Here is an 18335-nt window from a genome sequence, read left to right on the forward strand (position 1 = left end):
AGTGGACAATACAGGCTTAAAATGTGATTAGGGTTCAGATCGCTCTATATGTATATGTATATATATGTGTATATATATGTATATATATATAAATTAACATCCGTGTATGCCGTGTTATTTTATTATTATAGTATTTATTTATACATTTTTTTGAATTGGCTTTTATTTTGACATTTTCAATTTTCATTTTAATACAATTTTTGTAAATTTGGTTATGCTTTTGTCATTTTTATTATTATTTTGTTATATTTCTATTTTGCTTTTATTATTATTATTATTATTTTAGTTTTAGTAATTTTATTACTTAAGCATATTTTATTTTATTTTGTTTATTTCGGGCAACAACTAATTATTTTTTTATCAGTCTGATTTTTATATTTTATTTTATATGGCCTTATTTTAGTTAAAGAAAGCTTTTTAAATATAGTTAGTAAACAATAACAATAAATTGTCCAAGATGCTGAAAAAACAAAAATCTAATTTCTGAAGGCCTCCAAAATCTGATGGAAAATGGAAAATCATTTGAAACGTCCAGCAGGACAGCTGTTTGATAAAGCTGTGTTTTCTGACTCTCTCTCGCAGGCTAAAGCTGGTGGGAAGAAGCTTCAGAAGGTGATGCTGAAGGTTTCTCCTCGAGGGATTATTCTCTACGACATTGTATCAAACCAGCTAATAGAGAATGTGTCCATTTACAGGTGAGTCACCTGCGGCCGTTTGTCATTTTGCCATGTCTGACACTGAGTCTGTGCTGTCTGTACAAGTTTATTTGTATAGCGCTTTTTACGATACAAATCGTTGCAAAGCAACTCTACAGGAAATTAAGTTTCCACAATATATTTATATATTGCAGAACCTTAATATATTTAACTTATGGCAAAATTTGGTAATTCTGTATGTTGTCTGAGCGTTGGCATCCTCTGAGGTCCTCTGAGGGGTTGGCATTATCTTTTCTCAGGTGTTTGGTCATCTCAGATCATTTAAGGGTTGGATCCAGACTGAAGCTTCTGTAATTCTGTAGTTACCACGGGATGTTAATCAGAAACAGAGAAACAAATAGAGACATAATTAGCGTAGCTGCTGTTCCATCTAAGCAAAAATGATTTGTTCAACCCAAGCTAAAGAATAATAATAATGTACATTTGATCAGATATAACTGCTTTAGTGGACTTTGCTATCCTAGGTACTACCAAAAGTCCAGAGTTTTGCGACCTTAGAGAGCGGGTCGGATTGTAGCGTGGTAGAAGACAAGTTAGGTACGCAGGAGCTAAACCATTTAGGGCCTTATAGGCAAGTAATAATATTTTGTAAATGATACGGAACTTCATAGGTAGCCAGTGCAGAGACTGTAAAATTGGGGTAATATGATCATATTTTCTTGACCTGGTAAGAACTCTAGCCGCTGCATTTTGGACTATCTGTAGCTTGTTTATTGAAGATGCAGGACAACCAGCTAGCAGTGCATTACAATAGTCCAGTCTAGAGGTCATGAATGCATGGACTAGCTTTTCTGCATCAGAAACAGGTAGCATGTTTCGAAGCTTGGCAATGCTTCTAAGATGGAAGAATGCTGTTTTTGTAACATGGGAAATATGATTTTCAAAGGACAAGTTGCTGTCTAATATAATGATATATGATAATATATATGATTTTAGAGGACGTAACGGTGCATCTGTCTAGTTGTAAATTGTAATCCAAGAGATTCTGTGTAATGTTTTTTGGTCCAATAAGTAATATCTCTGTCTTATCTGAATTTAATAGGAGGAAATTATTGGTCATCCAATCTTTTACATTTTTTACACAATCTATTATCTTAGATAGTTTAGAAGTTTCATCTGGTCTTGTTGAGATATATAGTTGAATATCATCAACATAACAATGAAAACTAATCCTGTGTTTTCTAATAATATTACCAAGAGGCAACATGTATATTGAAAATAGCAGAGGACCTAGGACAGATCCTTGTGGTACTCCATACTTTACTGGTGATAATTGAGATGACTCCCCATTTAAATGAACAAAGTGGTAGCGATCGGACAGGTAGGATCTAAACCATCTTAAAGCCTGCCCTTGAATACCAGTATAGTTTTGTAATCGATCTATGAGTATATCATGGTCTATAGTGTCGAACGCAGCACTAAGATCAAGTAATACTAGCAATGAGATGCAGCCATGGTCTGAAGCAAGAAGCAAGTCATTTGTAATTTTAACAAGTGCAGTTTCTGTGCTATGGTGAGGCCTGAAACCTGACTGAAATTCTTCATAGAGATCATTTTTTTCAAGAAGGAGCACAATTGAGTAGACACAACTTTTTCTAAACTTTTAGACATAAATGGAAGATTTGAAATGGGTCTGTAATTTGCCAGTTCATTAGAATCTAGTTGTGGTTTCTTAATAAGAGGCTTAATAACCGCCAGCTTGAATGGTTTTGGGACGTGACCTAAAGATAACGATGAGTTAATAATATTGAGAAGCGGTTCTTCTGCTGCAGGTAACAACTCTTTCAGTAGTTTAGTGGGTACAGGAACTAATAAACATGTTTTTGGTTTAGATGCACTGATAAATTTATTTAGCTCTTCCTGTCCTATAGTTGTAAAGCACTGCAGTTTTTCTTTGGGTGCGATGAATGAAGCTGAAATACTAGACACAGTAGAATCTATATTTGTTATTGTATTTCTGATGTTATCATTAAAGAACTTCATAAAGTCATTACTATTAAACTGTGAGGGAATATTTAGATCGGGTGGTGTCTGTTTATTTGTTAATCTAGCCACTGTGCTAAATAAGAACCTTGGATTGTTTTGGTTATTATCTATGAGTTTGCGGATATGCTCTGCCCTGGCAGCTTTTAGAGTCTGTCTATAGCTGGACATACTGTTTTTCCACGCAATCCTAAAAACTTCCAAGTTAGTTTTTCTCCATTTGCACTCAAGATTACAAGTTTCTTTCTTGAGAGAATGGGTATAACTGTTGAACCATGGCGCAGTACGTTTTTCTCTAACCTTTTTCAATTTGAGGGGGGCAACAGCTTCTAATGTATTAGAGAAGATAGTGCCCATGTTGCTAGTCATTTCGTCTAGGTCATGTGTATTTATGGGTACACAGAGCAGTTGAGATAAATCAGGCAGGTTATTTGTGAATCTGTCTTTGGTGGCTGGAACAATAGTTCTGCCCGGACGATAACGCAGAGCCATATAACTAATATCAGTAATACGCAGCATGCACGATACAAGGAAATGATCAGTAACATCGTCACTTTGAGGTACGATATCTATATCGGTAAGATCAATTCCATGCGATATAATTAAATCTAGCGTATGATTAAAACGATGAGTGGGTGACGTTTTGCTTGACTCCAAAAGAGTTTATTAGGTCAGTAAACGCTGATGCAGTAAAGTCCTAACGCATCATTTGTATTATCAACGTGAATGTTAAAATCTCTGACAATTAGCACTTTATCAACATTAACTAGTAGATCTGAGAGGAAATCTGCAAATTCTTTTAGGAAATCTGTATATGGCCCTGGCGGTCTATACACAGTAGCCAGAGCAAGAGATAGGAGAGATTTATTTTGCATATCTAACAGTGTAACATTAAGCAGAAGTATTTTGAATGCGTTAAACCTCCTGTATCCTATTTTCTGAGTAACATTGAGAATATCACTATATATTGTTGCCACACCGCCGCCACGAGCAGTCTGACGGGGCTCATGTTTATAACAGTAGCTTGGTGGAGTAGACTCATTTAGACCAAAATATTCATTTGGTTTCAGCCAGGTTTCAGTCAGGCAGTACATCAAAATTATTATCTGTGATCATTTCATTTACAATAACTGCTTTGGGTGCGAGTGATCTAATATTTAGGAGCCCAAGCTTTAAAAATGGTTTTTGTTCATTTATTTTGCGTTTTTCTGGTTTAATCACGATTAGATTTTTTCTAGATCCTGGATTAAATTTATATTTTGACCTCGCTATTCGGGGAACAGACACAGTCTGTATAGATTGGACAATGCAAGTACTTCTATCTTTTAAGTGGGTAGAACAAAAGTCAGCATAGCAGTTATTTGAGAATTGGCTTACTAGTCATATGGAGCGTAGCGCCCTGGAGATGTTGTCCGACAGGAGTTCCGCTCCGTCTGTCTCTAGGGATGGAAATTGTCAGGAATGTAGTGATTCTGCTATAGGTTTCATATTGGTCATAATTCATAATGCTTCATAATGGTTCCCTTACCAACTGAAAACTAGGGCCCAATAATTGGTCCCCAATATATAAACCAAAATACTATTATATACAAAATACTACTAATACTATATAATAATAATAATACTATACACACACACACACACACACACACACACACACACACATGTATGTGTGTATGCATATAAGTATATATACTATATTTGTGTGTGTGTATGTGTATATATATATATATATATATATGTGTGTGTGTGTGTGTGTGTGTGTGTGTATTTGTGTGTATGTATATATATATATATATATATATATATATATATATATATATATATATATATATATATATATATATATATATATATATATATATATAGTGTGTGTGTATAGATATTTATAAATGTATATAAAAAAGGTTTTTAAATGATCAAAATCCTTGTTATATTTATGATGTTCAAATAATTGCATATATATATATATATATATATATATATATATATATATATATATATATATATATATATATATATATATATATATATATATATATATATATATATATATATATATATATATATATATATATATATATATATATTTGTGTGTATGCCCCAAGCCAGGCTCAGCTTCCTGATTAGATCCACCTATGACACCTTACCTTGTCCCAGAAACCTCCACCAGTGGTTTGGCACTGAAGAACTCTGCCCCCTTTGCAGTACCAGCAATGCAAGCCTCCAGCATATCCTGTCGGGCTGCAAGACAGCATTGTCCCAAGGCCGCTATAGGTGGCGACACGATCTGGTGTTGAGGAAGCTAGCAGAGGTGGCAGAGTCATGTAGACAGGAGGCTAATAGTGGACCTTCTGTGCCAATGAGACGTCCCATCCTGTTTCCAAGGGCCGGAGAAAACATCAACCACCCTCACCAGAGAACAACATCAAGAGTCCTCTCATCTGGCAGTGAGTGGAACATCATGTGGTCAGAGCCATGCAAGACCATCTTGTTGGTGGAGCTCACTGTCCCATGGGAGGAGGGAATGGAGGCTGCCAACGAGCGGAAGCGTGCCAAGTATGCAGACCTGGTGGATGACTGCAGAGAGGCTGGCTGGAAAGCCACCATGTGTCCCGTCGAAGTGGGATGCAGGGGCTTTGTTGGGTCCTCAACGGTTCACCTGCTCCGCGACATGGGATGTACAGGAGCAGGGTGTCGAAAAGCCATTAAAGAGCTGGCAGAGGAGGCAGAGAAGGGCAGCTTTTGGCTGTGGCTAAGAAGGAAGCATAGGGGGTGGGGTCTAAATAACACCTAGGGCATCAGCAGGGGGTGGCAGGGAGTGATCCCTGCCATCGCTCCGCCACCAGGAGATGTACTGGGGTTAAAGGAGCGAAACATCCATGACTGGTGGTCCCCAGCTGATGATCCGTTTATGCCCAGAGAGGTGCTCAGAGGAGCACACCTGCACAAAAGGCACCGGTGGAGAGGCGTCAGGCAGCAATGCCCAGCAGGCCGTCCATCAGCCTGTATTTCTATAAATATGTATATATATATATATATATATATATATATATATATATATATATATATGGTTCACCCCATCTTTCTTGCAATAAAAAAGAAAGGATTTGTTGTTGCCCGCTGAAATCCTGCCATCCATCATTTAGGGCGGTGCGACCTCAAGATTGCTGTGTTTTCATACAGACAGAGAGAGATGTTTGTGTCAGGATGCTCTATCGATCTGTTTTAGTGTCTCTGAGGCTCAGACAGACACTCTCTGACCCTCACCTGGGACCACAGCTATTATTGGAAGCTCGCACGTGCTCAGTTCGCTCAGACGGCGACTGTGGTGTGTGTGATGAATAAACATGAGAGAGGTGTCGCGCAGCTGGTCTCTCCACTCCAATTACACCAGCGATACTCCAATCATGTGGCTAATTTTCATGAAAACATGACCAGGTTTCAATTCACCCTAAAATCAAAAAGAAAAAATAAGAAATTATGTTCTGAAAAAATGAAGAAACAAAAATGAAGCCTACATGTAGATCCATTAAGATGGTTTGCATTGTGACATTATTTTCATGACAAATATGCACATTTTCTCTTCAATTCTAGTGTAATGAGTGCAGATACTCATGTCTCTCTATGTTAATGTAATAATTTTGTGAAATTACAATATATATTCTTTTGTTTGTTTTGATTGCTTCTATTGTCCTCATAAGTAAGTTGCTTTGGATAAAACCATCTGCTAAATGACTGAATATATGCAATAATTTTTTTTAATATTACCTCTAAGTTTTGAATGGTTTCCCGTATCCACAAAAATATTTATAAATAGCAGCAAAAAAAATTTAAATGTGTGTGTGTGTTTATTTATATATATATATTGTGGCGGGAGGAGCCAACGACAGACACAGTGGGCGTGGCGTCAAGCCTCGGAGAGGTTTTTATTAAACAAAATATTAAAATAAAGTGTCCAAAGGGGGGAAAAGTGTCCAAAATAAACAGGGATCTGGTGTCCTCGTTGTGCTGCGGGGCTTGTGAAGGAGGGCAGTGTTCAGGAGGGAAGGGTCCAGGTAAGGGGCGGAGTCCGGCGGCCGCACGCGCTCCCGTCTGGAGGTCCCGGGGCGCAGGTGACGGCGGCTTCTGTGGCGGCTTCGTCCAACTCCTTAATCCCCGGGTGCTCGACGGGATTTCACGGCCCGGCGTCCTGGCCCGACGGCCGTATCACGGGTGCGGTACCGACCGGGCTGCGGGTCCGGCGGCTCGCGTCTCTGGCGGCGGCGGGTAGTTCCCTCTACGCTCCCTTTCCTGGACCCACGAGGACACCAGCGTGCATGCACGGGGAAGAGACCGGTCCCCCCGAGGAGAGGCGCGCTCGGTGTTTAAACAGCGGCGGTGATGAGGCTCTATTCTCATCAGGTGCGCCTCATCACACGCCGCCAGCCCTGGCTGTTTCAGCGCCCCTCCTCTCTCACACACCCACTCCCGTCAGGAGCCTGGTGAAGGGCGGCGAATAAGGGACGGGGTGGTGATGATGGACAGGGGGGAGGCAGCCGACTCGTCACAATATATATATATATATATATATATATATATATATATATATATATATATATATATATATATATATATATATATATATATATATATACACACTCACCTAAAGGATTATTAGGAACACCTGTTCAATTTCTCATTAATGCAATTATCTAATCAACCAATCACATGGCAGTTGCTTCAATACATTTAGGGGTGTGGTCCTGGTCAAGACAATCTCCTGAACTCCAAACTGAATGTCAGAATGGGAAAGAAAGGTGATTTAAGCAATTTTGAGCGTGGCATGGTTGTTGGTGCCAGACGGGCAGGTCTGAGTATTTCACAATCTGCTCAGTTACTGGGATTTTCACGCACAACCATTTCTAGGGTTTACAAAGAATGGTGTGAAAAGGGAAAAACATCCAGTATGCGGCAGTCCTGTGGGCGAAAATGCCTTGTTGATGCTAGAAGTCAGAGGAGAATGGGCCGACTGATTCAAGCTGATAGAAGAGCAACTTTGACTGAAATAACCACTCGTTACAACCGAGGTATGCAGCAAAGTATTTGTGAAGCCACAACACGCACATCCTTGAAGCGGATGGGCTACAACAGCAGAAGACCCCACCGGGTACCACTCATCTCCACTACAAATAGGAAAAAGAGGCTACAATTTGCACGAGCTCACCAAAATTGGACGGTTGAAGACTGGAAAACTGTTTCCTGGTCTGATGAGTCTCGATTTCTTTTGAGACATTCAGATGGTAGAGTCAGAATTTGGCGTAAACAGAATGAGAACATGGATCCGTCATGCCTTGTTACCACTGTGCAGGCTGCTGGTGGTGGTGTAATGGTGTGGGGGATGTTTTCTTGGCACACTTTAGGCCCCTTAGTGCCAATTGGGCATCGTTTAAATGCCACGGCCTACCTGAGCATTGTTTCTGACCATGTCCATCCCTTTATGACCACCATGTACCCATCCTCTGATGGCTACTTCCAGCAGGATAATGCACCATGTCACAAAGCTCGAATCATTTCAAATTGGTTTCTTGAACATGACAATGAGTTCACTGTACTAAAATGGCCCCCACAGTCACCAGATCTCAACCCAATAGAGCATCTTTGGGATGTGGTGGAACGGGAGTTTCGTGCCCTGGATGTGCATCCCACAAATCTCCATCAACTGCAAGATGCTATCCTATCAATATGGGCCAACATTTCTAAAGAATGCTTTCAGCACCTTGTTGAATCAATGCCACGTAGAATTAAGGCAGTTCTGAAGGCGAAAGGGGGTCAAACACAGTATTAGTATGGTGTTCCTAATAATCCTTTAGGTGAGTGTATATATATTTAATTATCGTTATATACACACACACATCATCAGTTTTCTATATTAATAACATTGTAGAACATTGTAGAAGAAATATTTCTTGCACAGCAAATAAGTATACTAAAATTCAGTTTTGTATCACAGAAATAAATGACATTTTAAAAAGAGCTATTTTAAATTGGAGTAATATTTCACAGTATTACAGTTTTACTGTATTTCATTTAATTAAATGTATTCTTAATTATTCCAAACTTTTGACCAGTAATGCACACACACCTATATGTGACCCTGGACCACAAAAAAACTAATTTTTCAAAATTGAGATTTACACATAATCTGAAATCATAAATAAGCTTTCCATTGATGTATGGTTTGTTAGGATAGGTTTGTTACAATATTTGGCCGAGATACAACTATTTGAAAATCTGGAATCTGAGGGTGCAAAAAAATTTAAATATTGAGAAAATCACCTTTAAAGTTGTCCAAATGAAGTTCTTAGCAATGCATATTACTAATCAAAATTTAAGTTTTGATATATTTACAGTAGGAAATTTACAAAATATCTTCACGGAACATGATCTTTATTTAATATCCTAATGATTTTTGGCATAAAAGAAAAATCAATAATTCTGACCCATACAATGTATTTTTGGCTATTGCTACAAATATACCTCAGCGACTTAAGACTGGTTTTGTGCTCCAGGGTCACATATATATTATGTGTTTGTTTGTTTGTGTATTTGTTTATTTATTTAAAGGATAAACTGCTCAGGTCCTAGTCAGGCAGAAGCTTGTGTGAGACAGAGAAAGGTTTTGTAAGTGTCTGTAAGTACAGAATTTGTGTGCATTTTTAAATGTGAAACAGGGCAGATGGCGGTCGTCCATCATTAGTCCCGCCCCCGCTGCTGTGGGGCCGCCCTCTGACAGGCTGAGCCAGCTGTCACTCAGGGCCGAGGGGAGAGATCAGCACTGGAGGAGTTCATGAGTTTATTGCACATTACAAAGAGATGTCAACAGGAAACCAGAGACGATGCAGTCACAGACCAACTATCCTGTGTGTGTGGGTGTGTGTTATGGTTTGGTGGGTCAGCTTTCTGTCAAAGTGCTGATGGAGTGTTGAACATGGAGAGCTCAGCACTGCTTGTACACGTTTTTAAATCTCAGAGGAGGTGACGTGATGGTCTGCTATATACAAGTGTCTGTGCAAGTGATTTAGTGGTGGATAATGGACAGTGGGTGTGTTTTGCTGGATAGAGACCAATCGGAGACCATCTGGAATGATTTCCCCTAGCTTCATTTAAACTGGAGGAGATAAACAGAAAGTTTTAGGATTTAGATCACTGACCAAATGATGTGTTATTGATCATGTGAACTATTTCACTAACAGCTCATGCTTCTGATGAAGCTTGAGGTGCTCTTTGAAACATCTGATCATGGTGGAGAACATGATCAGTAGGTTTTTATCATGTGCTGCTGTCATTAAAGGAAAAAAAAGAAAGCTTTTAACTCATTATGCTAATAACATTTGTAACGAAAAATTGCATCTTCACTAGTGGTCTCAAAAATTTGAAACGACTTATGTATCCTAAAAAGGTTCAAATGTTCAGAAAGTTTTGGGATGGCATTTTTTAATTTTTTTAAAGATTTTTTTTAAATGTTTGTATTGCTCACCAAGGCTGCATTTATTTGAAATATGGTAAATAAATATTGTGAAATACTAATACAATTGAACTCTTTTTTCTTTATTTTAATATTCTGTTTTTTTTACATTCTTTTCTATATTTAAAATTTATTATTTTAATACATTTTAAAATGTGATTAATTCCTGTGATCATAGCTGAATTTTCAGCATCATTACTCCAGTCTTCAGTATCACATGATCCTTCAGAAATCATCCTAATATGCTGCTTAAGAAACATTTCTTATTATCAGTAATGTTGAAAACAGTTGTGGTGCTTCATATTTTTGTGGAAACCATGGTAAAAAAAAATTATCCAGACTACTTAGATGAAGTCCCAAAAAGCAGCATTTATGTGAAACTTAGCCTTTTGTAGCACTATCAATTGTTTTTAGAAATTAAATGCATTTCTTAAAAAAAAAAAAAAGGATTGACTCCAAAACTTTTGAATGGTAGTCTAAGAAAGTATATTAAACAGGAACTATTTACTGTACTTTTATATAGGTTGTCTTTATATTGACTTTGCTCATATGTTGTTTGTAGGATATCATACTGCACGGCTGATAAGATGCATGATAAAGTATTTGCCTACATCGCTCAGAGTCAGCGCAACGAAACGCTGGAGTGTCACGCATACCTCTGCACCAAGAGGAAAGTGGTGAGTGTGTGTTCATAGAAGACGCTCCCTGTCTTTCCTTCAGTCTATTAATAGCGTTATACGTTAAGACCACACTTCCTCTGAGAGAGACAGAAACCAATGCACTGTCTTTCCATCTATGACAAGAAATGTGGCGTTGAAACCTCTCTTCCCTTTTCCCCATCTGTCTCAGGCTCAGGCGGTGACGTTAACGGTGGCTCAGGCTTTCCGTGTGGCGTTTGAGTTTTGGCAGGCTGCTAAAGAAGGTATCTCTTATTTATCTTTCTTTCTGATTCTTGCTGTATTTGTTATGGGCTGTGAAGCACAAATTCACATGTGTCCTACTTAAAGCGGGAGTATATAATCTCCACAGCACTAATAACACCAAGCACAAGTCCAAAAATAATGACTGTTTTCAAACAGGTTTCTCAAATGCTTCTTCCGTCTGCTATTGGTTGTATAAACTATTGATTTTTTTTTATTAGTTTTGTAATATGTCTATATACTTTTTGTTAATTTAATTTTAGTTTTAGTTTTTGTACATAAAAATGAGAGTTAACTAAATAAAACTAAATAAAAATAAGAATCATTGCAACTAACTGAAGTTGAGTTTTTTTATGGTTTATTTTTGTTTCAGTTAAAGTTTATATCAAGTAAAAAAATTATTAGTTAACTATAACCCTGGAACATTTGCATTCATATATTTAACCCACAATATACAGTGCCCTCCAAAAGTATTGGAACAGTAAAGACAAAATTGCTCTGTTGGCTGTGGAGTCAAGACATTTACAAATATGATTAAAAGATGAATATGAGACAAAACTACAGAATGTTACATTTTATTATTGGGTGATTCAACACATACATGTTTTACAGCTAAGAAGTTCAGCACTTTTAGAGTTTCATCCCTCTATCTGATGTGAGCATAAGTATTGGAGCAGTTGCCTCACAGGTCTTTCTAAGTGATCAGCTGTGTCCTGTTGCATTAATGCTTCAGATATTAAAAGCAGGGAATGTGTCGTATCAGTTATATCCATTACTTCTGTATTCTGAATCTTGCATTCAATGATGACACACACAAACCAGGATGAAGACGAGGGAGCTGACTTTGAGAGAAAAGCAAGGAATTGTGATGCTAAAAGAAAAGTGGAAGTCAGTTAGAGCTCTAGCAAAAACAAAGGGCATGGAGAAATCAAGAGTTTGGAAACCACCAGCGACACCAGCAACCAACAACGACCTGATCGGCTGAGAAAACAACAGTAGTTGATGACAGACAAATCATAAAAGCTGTGAAAATGAATCCTAAAAGACGTGTCTGTAAAATCACCAACAACTTCCAGAAAGCTGGGTGATGTTCTGACAATCTACTGTCCTCAGGAGACTTTGACACAGAATTACAGATGCTACACAGCAAGATGCAAACCTCTGACCAGCACCAAAAATAGAAAGGCAAGATTAGAGTTTGCGAAAAAGCACAAAGGTGAGCCAGAAGAGTTTTGGAACTGTGTTTATGGACCGATGAGACAAAGATGAACCTTTATCTAAGTGATGGGAAAGCAAAAATGTGGAGAAAAAACGTACCAGGTTACGCATGTAACCCAGGTTCCCTGAAGGGAACGAGAGCTACGTCCGAAGACGCTATGGGAACGCCATCAGCGTGACCGACGCTCTGAATATTATTTACAACCAGTCTAATGGATGGGCGAGGTGTCACGGGCGGGTGACGTCACGACCAGGAAGTATATAAGCACGTGCGGCGGAGCCCACGTCAGCTTCAAGTCATGAAGCAAGCGCTGGCAGGGATGCCGGAAGTGTGGCTCGGGACGTAGCTCTCGTTCCCTTCAGGGTGTGGAGATCGGGGAAAAACGGAAGGCTCCTGCGTAGAGGTGGTGGCCGCGAGCGCAGAAAGTGCGGCACTTTCTCGGGGGGCCAACTGATGTCGAGCTTGGCCACTGCCCGAGTCACCACCTCTAGTAACTCCTCATATTGGGGCGAGAGAGGCGGCGAAACCTCGTCAACGCTCGTCACGTCAACCTCCTCGGAGGAAGAGAGACGAAGTGCTGAGTCCTCATCTCGGGGGGAAGGAACCGCTTCCCCGAGAGACGGGACACCAGATCTGGCGGATACGGGAGGAGATAGGGACATGCCCGTCTCACTCTCGCCAGCCAGATCAGCCTGTGAGCCCCACGAGTGCAGCCGCCGCTCTGCCTCGGCAGCAGCGGGACCAGCACCGCGTGGGACGCTCACGAAGGCTCCCTCCTCGAAGACTAAATAATAGCTTTTAATCTTTTATATCTGCCTTATGTTCAACTGTCCCAATACTTATGCTCACATCAATGAGTGGATGAACTCTAAAAGTGCTGTTCTTTTTATTTGGTAAAACATGTATGTGTTGAAACGGCTAATAATAAAATGTGACATTCTGTAGTTTTGTCTCATATTCATGTTTTAATCATATTTGCATATGTCTTGACTCCACAGCAAACAGAGCAATTTTGTCTTTACTGTTCCAATATTTATTGAGGGCACAGTACATAAAGTATATTATGTCATTTAAAGTAAAAAAAAAAAAAAAAAGCATTTTAAAAATTATTATGGAAAGGGGCGTTACATTTCCAACGAGTGCTTGTGGTGTTCGGCCAATCACAATGCACTGTGCCAGTTGGCCAATTAGAGCTGACTGCACTTGTCGGAAGGTGGGACTTTGTAGAAAACGAAGCGTTTGAGAGAGGCGGGGCATAGAGGACCTACAATAATGTACAGTATTTGAAAAATAATGTGTTTTTTGATCATTAAAGCATGTCAACATATTCTGTTACACCAAATACACAAAATAATGATCTTTAAAAAAGCATTATATGACCCCTTTAAAAAGGCATTGTCTTGTAGACCGGTGAGTTTTTAAGGGACTGCATATTTTATTTATTACATGCTGGGATGGAGGAGAAGAAAGAGGTTTTAGTGCAGGGAAAGTAGTGCAGCTCCAGTCGTTCAGATCAGCTGAACATATATGTAATTTACTGCATGTTTGAACATGCCTGTGTGTGTGTGTGTGTGTGTGTCCTGAGGCCTGTAGAGAATTACTCATTTCATCTCTCTGCACCTGGCAGTTTGCTGCAGGAACTGATCATCTGGCAGAACCCAGCCTTTTCTCTCCATTTGTGGTCATTGTGGTCGAAAATATAAACATGACATATAGTTATATTTCCATTGTGAATTCCACTGCTCTGCCACACAAATCATGTTTTCACGTGTGTTTTCGGTAACTTATAGTGACAGAGAAATGAGCGGCGTGTCACCTGAAAGTTTTAGATCCCGTCAGTTTTCCACCGGAGCCGCTCCCGTCAGTTTTGTGTTCTGCACGCAATTCAAATGCTCCGTTCTCCACCCAAATTTAAAAGCTGCTGTCGGTTAAAGAAGATTTGACGAAATAACTTGTGGCTCGATTAGACTCTTTTCGTGTCAGAAAGTGATAAGACTTTCAGTTTTATGGACATCTTTGGTCCCTGTTGCTATGGTTACTGGTGAGGAATACGGTCTTGACTCCCGTTGCACGTTCATACAGACCGTATTCTAAACACAATTGTAAGCTGCTGTGTGAACGAGACAATTCGAGACTCGCTCCTGTAAAGTAAATGTGGCTGTCAATCCTAAAAACTGAAAGTGTGAACGCACCCTGAGAGTCCAAACAGCTGATAAAAGCATCACATTAATCCCAGTACATAAATTAATGTTTTTTGAAGTGAAAAGCTACGTTTGTAATCGTAAAGCTACACCATCATAAAGGCGTTTTGACTTCAAATCAAGTCATTTATCCATAATAACGCTTCCTCCATTGAAAATACCCATCTCGCCTGAATCAGGAGAGAAATATGCACAGATCAAACACAGTCTACAAGTGAAAACAGTCCAAAACCGCTCTAGACCAGTATGTTTTCAATGTGAGAGACAACAGGGGATGGACTTTTCATTGGAGAAAGCATTATAATGGATTATGGAGTCATGTGTGAATTACTTGTGGATTATTGTGATGTTTTTATCAGCAGTTTGGACTCATTCTGACGGCACCCATGCAAGTCAAGTCACCCTTATTTATATAGGTGCTTTTTACAATGTAAATTGTGTCAAAGCAAATGCACAATATCAAAAAAGGAAAATAGTGTGTCAATAATGTAAAATGAAAAGATTAAAAATAAAAAAGAAAAGATTTTCAGTTAAAGGCATTTCACTGCAGAGGATCCACTGGTGAGCAAGTGATGTAATGCTGAATATTTCCAAATCTGTTCCCTTGTAGAAACAAACTGTGAAAATATTTACCAAATTATAATTTTTGGGAGAACTGTTTCTCTAAACACATTTATTGTAATGGTTTATCACTGTGGAAACCACAAAGAAGAACCAGAAATACCATTATGATGCTGCAGGAACCAGATCTGAGCACTTCACCACCCTCCTGACTTCCCTCTTTAGTCGTAGAGCACTTGTCAGTATGTGAAAGCGGTATATATACACTTCCTCATGAAGGAGGCTGTTTGAGTGTCCAGGGCTTTGATGATGTTTCAGGGTGTTTCAGTTCCATTTTTATTCATTCAGGTAGAGATCAAGGCCACGGCACAGTTTTTATGCTACATGTGTTAAATATTCAAATGTACATTTAAGGCTAGTTTCTCCTCGCCCTGGTGCACATTTATACTCACTGACCTCATTCTTTATAATAACTTTCATGAATGCGTATTTATAAATAGGAATATATGTTAAAGTGTATGAAAATGATGTGGTGATAATATATAATATTTGTTTAGAGGTCAGTGACCAATAAGAATGTCAAAGTATGTGAATTTTTATTCTTGTTGGTTTAATATATATGTATAATTGTCAAGTAAAATTTTTAAAAAGTGGTGATTTATTTACTTCCCTATATATTTTCACCTACAATGTTGAAAAAGTACATTGAAAAACAAATATATTATTAATTTGATTTGTGAGTTTTTATAATTAAAGTGGTAATCATGATTATTTTGCTCAAAAACATTATACACTTTCAAATAATAGAGTTGTTTTCACCTCAAAAGAATGATTAGACTGAGAGAAGTTTTAAACTTCACAGCTCAAATAAAGAAGTGTTTTTAGTGACTGTTGAATGTAAGCATGCTAACAACAATAGAAGCTTTATATTTCTGCTTTTTGAACTTTGTTTTCAGAGAAAGAGAAGCAGGTGAAGTGTGGATCAGATGGAGAGGCGGCCAGCAGCTCTCAGTCTGAGAGTTCAGCCAGTCTGGGCAGCACCAAAGGAGGAGGTGAGCATAAGTTTTCATCTGGATTTTCTGTAGACAATGATTTTATACTGTACAATATGATCGATCCTAAACCTAACCCTCACAGAAGACGTTCTGCACTTTTACATTTTCAGAAAAAAAAAATTATGATGATTTGTGAGCTTTCCTCATGGGGGCCTAAAATGTTTACACAAGGTCAAAAATTTCAGCTATTACAATCCTTGTGTGGACATTTGGTTCCCTCAAAGTAGGTTTTACCTGGACCACACACACACACACACACGCACACACACTCGACACAAGTGTATATTAAATATCAAACATGTTCTTATTGGATGTGGTTGTGTTCTGTCACACAGTATTTTTGGTTTCAGTGTGGATAGACAAATTACTAGTTGCTGGAGACATGATAATACTAGGGTATTCTTGATGGGTTTGGGACAGTTTTTAATAGAAAGTAATACTTTTATTCAGCAAGGATGCATTAAATTGATCAAAAGTGACATTTATAATGTTACAAACGATTTCGATTGAAATAAATACTGTTCTTTTGAACATTCTATTAATCCTAAAAAACGTATTATGATTTTCACAAAAATATGAAGCAGCACAACAGTTTTCAACATTGATAATAATCATACATGTTTCTTGAGCGGCAGATCAGCATATTATAATGATTTCTGAAGGGTCATGTGACACTGAAGACTGGAGAAATGATGCTGAAAATTCAGCTTTGCGTCACAGGAATAAATTACATTTTTAAAATACATTCAAATAGAAGACAGTTATTTTAAATTTTAATAATATATCACAATTTTTATTGCATTTTTGATCAATAAATGCAGCCTTGGTGCACATAAGAGAGAAAAAAAGTCTTCCTGACCCAAACTTTTTATTGATAGTGTATTGATAAGATACGAAAAATACAATTATTGCCTGGAGGCAACAAAGAATCTTAAAACTGACCTCATTTATTAAGTTTGCACAGGGTTTTTGGTCACGACATCCCTAATCCCATCCAGCAATGGCAATGATAATACCGTGGTATGCTTCAAAGTACCTTACAGTACCACTTAAAAAAACCTGTATTATCATCTGATATCATCACTGGACCATGCTACTTTTTTGTAAGTGTGCCAAAGGACCCTGGATGGATCTCAGGTTACAGAAATAATCCTGGCGGCAGAGTTTAGTGAACGAATGAACCCTTGAGGACCAGTGATCCGTGTGCCATGAGACAGACGTGTGTGTGCATGAATAAAGCTCTGTGTTTTCCTAAATCCCATCAGATATCAGAAGCATGAGGCTTTTTAGCGGCTGATCTCCGCTCGTGAAATATGAGTCCAGGACAGAGATGGACAGGTTTAACGGCTCACCATCAGAGAAAGATGTGATGTGCTTTTGTTTGACTGGAGTCTGTGAGCATGTCGCGGCTTGATGTTGAGAAGAGCATTGATTCATTCTCTGCATGCACAGATCTGTATGATCCCTGCAGGTGTGGAGATATGAAATTTTTCTGTCTACAGGTTGATTTATGAACAATAACTATTGTTTCTGTGATCGCCTCATGTTGATCCAGGAGGCTTGAACCTGTAAAAAGTGTAAAGTAAATGTATAAATGAATCTGCCATGTTATATAGTTCATTAGCCTAACTGCTGGTTATGGTTTCCAAGAAACAGAGTAATTTGTCAACATCTTAAAACGTGGCTCATCCGATCAGAACTGGGAATCAGAATCTGCTGTTTTATGGATTATGGAAATATAATTTGGATAAAGAATTTGATGCCTGCTTTTAATCATAGTTAGTGAATGGATTTATTAATTTGTTTGTGTGTTTGTTTATTTTTTATGTATTCTTATTTTTTGCATGATTTGTTTTTACATATTAATTTAATTTATTTTTATTATTCATATTGTTTGCATTTATTTACTTGTTTCATTTATTTATTTTATTATTATTATTACTTATTTTTATTTTTACTTTTATTTTCTTGATTGCATTTATTTAAAAATATTCTAATTTTTGCATTATTTTTTTACTTATTTTCATACATATTTTTTATGCATTTAATTACTTTATTATTTATTCATGTATTTTAATTATTTATATATTTAATTGAATGCTGGTTTTTTTTTTTTTTGCATTTATTTATTTTCACTTATTTTACTTTTTATTTGTTTATTTAATTCATAATA

General features: G+C 37.9%; 1 protein-coding gene across 1 annotated transcript in view; it reads left to right on the forward strand.

Moving 5' to 3' along the window:
- Nucleotides 1–18335, forward strand: part of LOC306882746 (low density lipoprotein receptor adapter protein 1-B-like) — a 56642-nt gene that overhangs the window by 27344 nt on the left and 10963 nt on the right. Inside the window, exons 3-6 of the mRNA XM_079437601.1 lie at nt 583–695; nt 10769–10883; nt 11056–11128; nt 16064–16159. Coding sequence (XP_079293727.1) covers nt 583–695; nt 10769–10883; nt 11056–11128; nt 16064–16159 — 397 coding nt within the window. The remainder of the gene's footprint in view (nt 1–582; nt 696–10768; nt 10884–11055; nt 11129–16063; nt 16160–18335) is intronic.

The sequence above is a fragment of the Barbus barbus genome, assembly GCF_936440315.1.
Source record: "Barbus barbus genome assembly, chromosome: 16".
In the NCBI taxonomy this organism is placed as follows: Eukaryota; Metazoa; Chordata; class Actinopteri; order Cypriniformes; family Cyprinidae; genus Barbus; species Barbus barbus.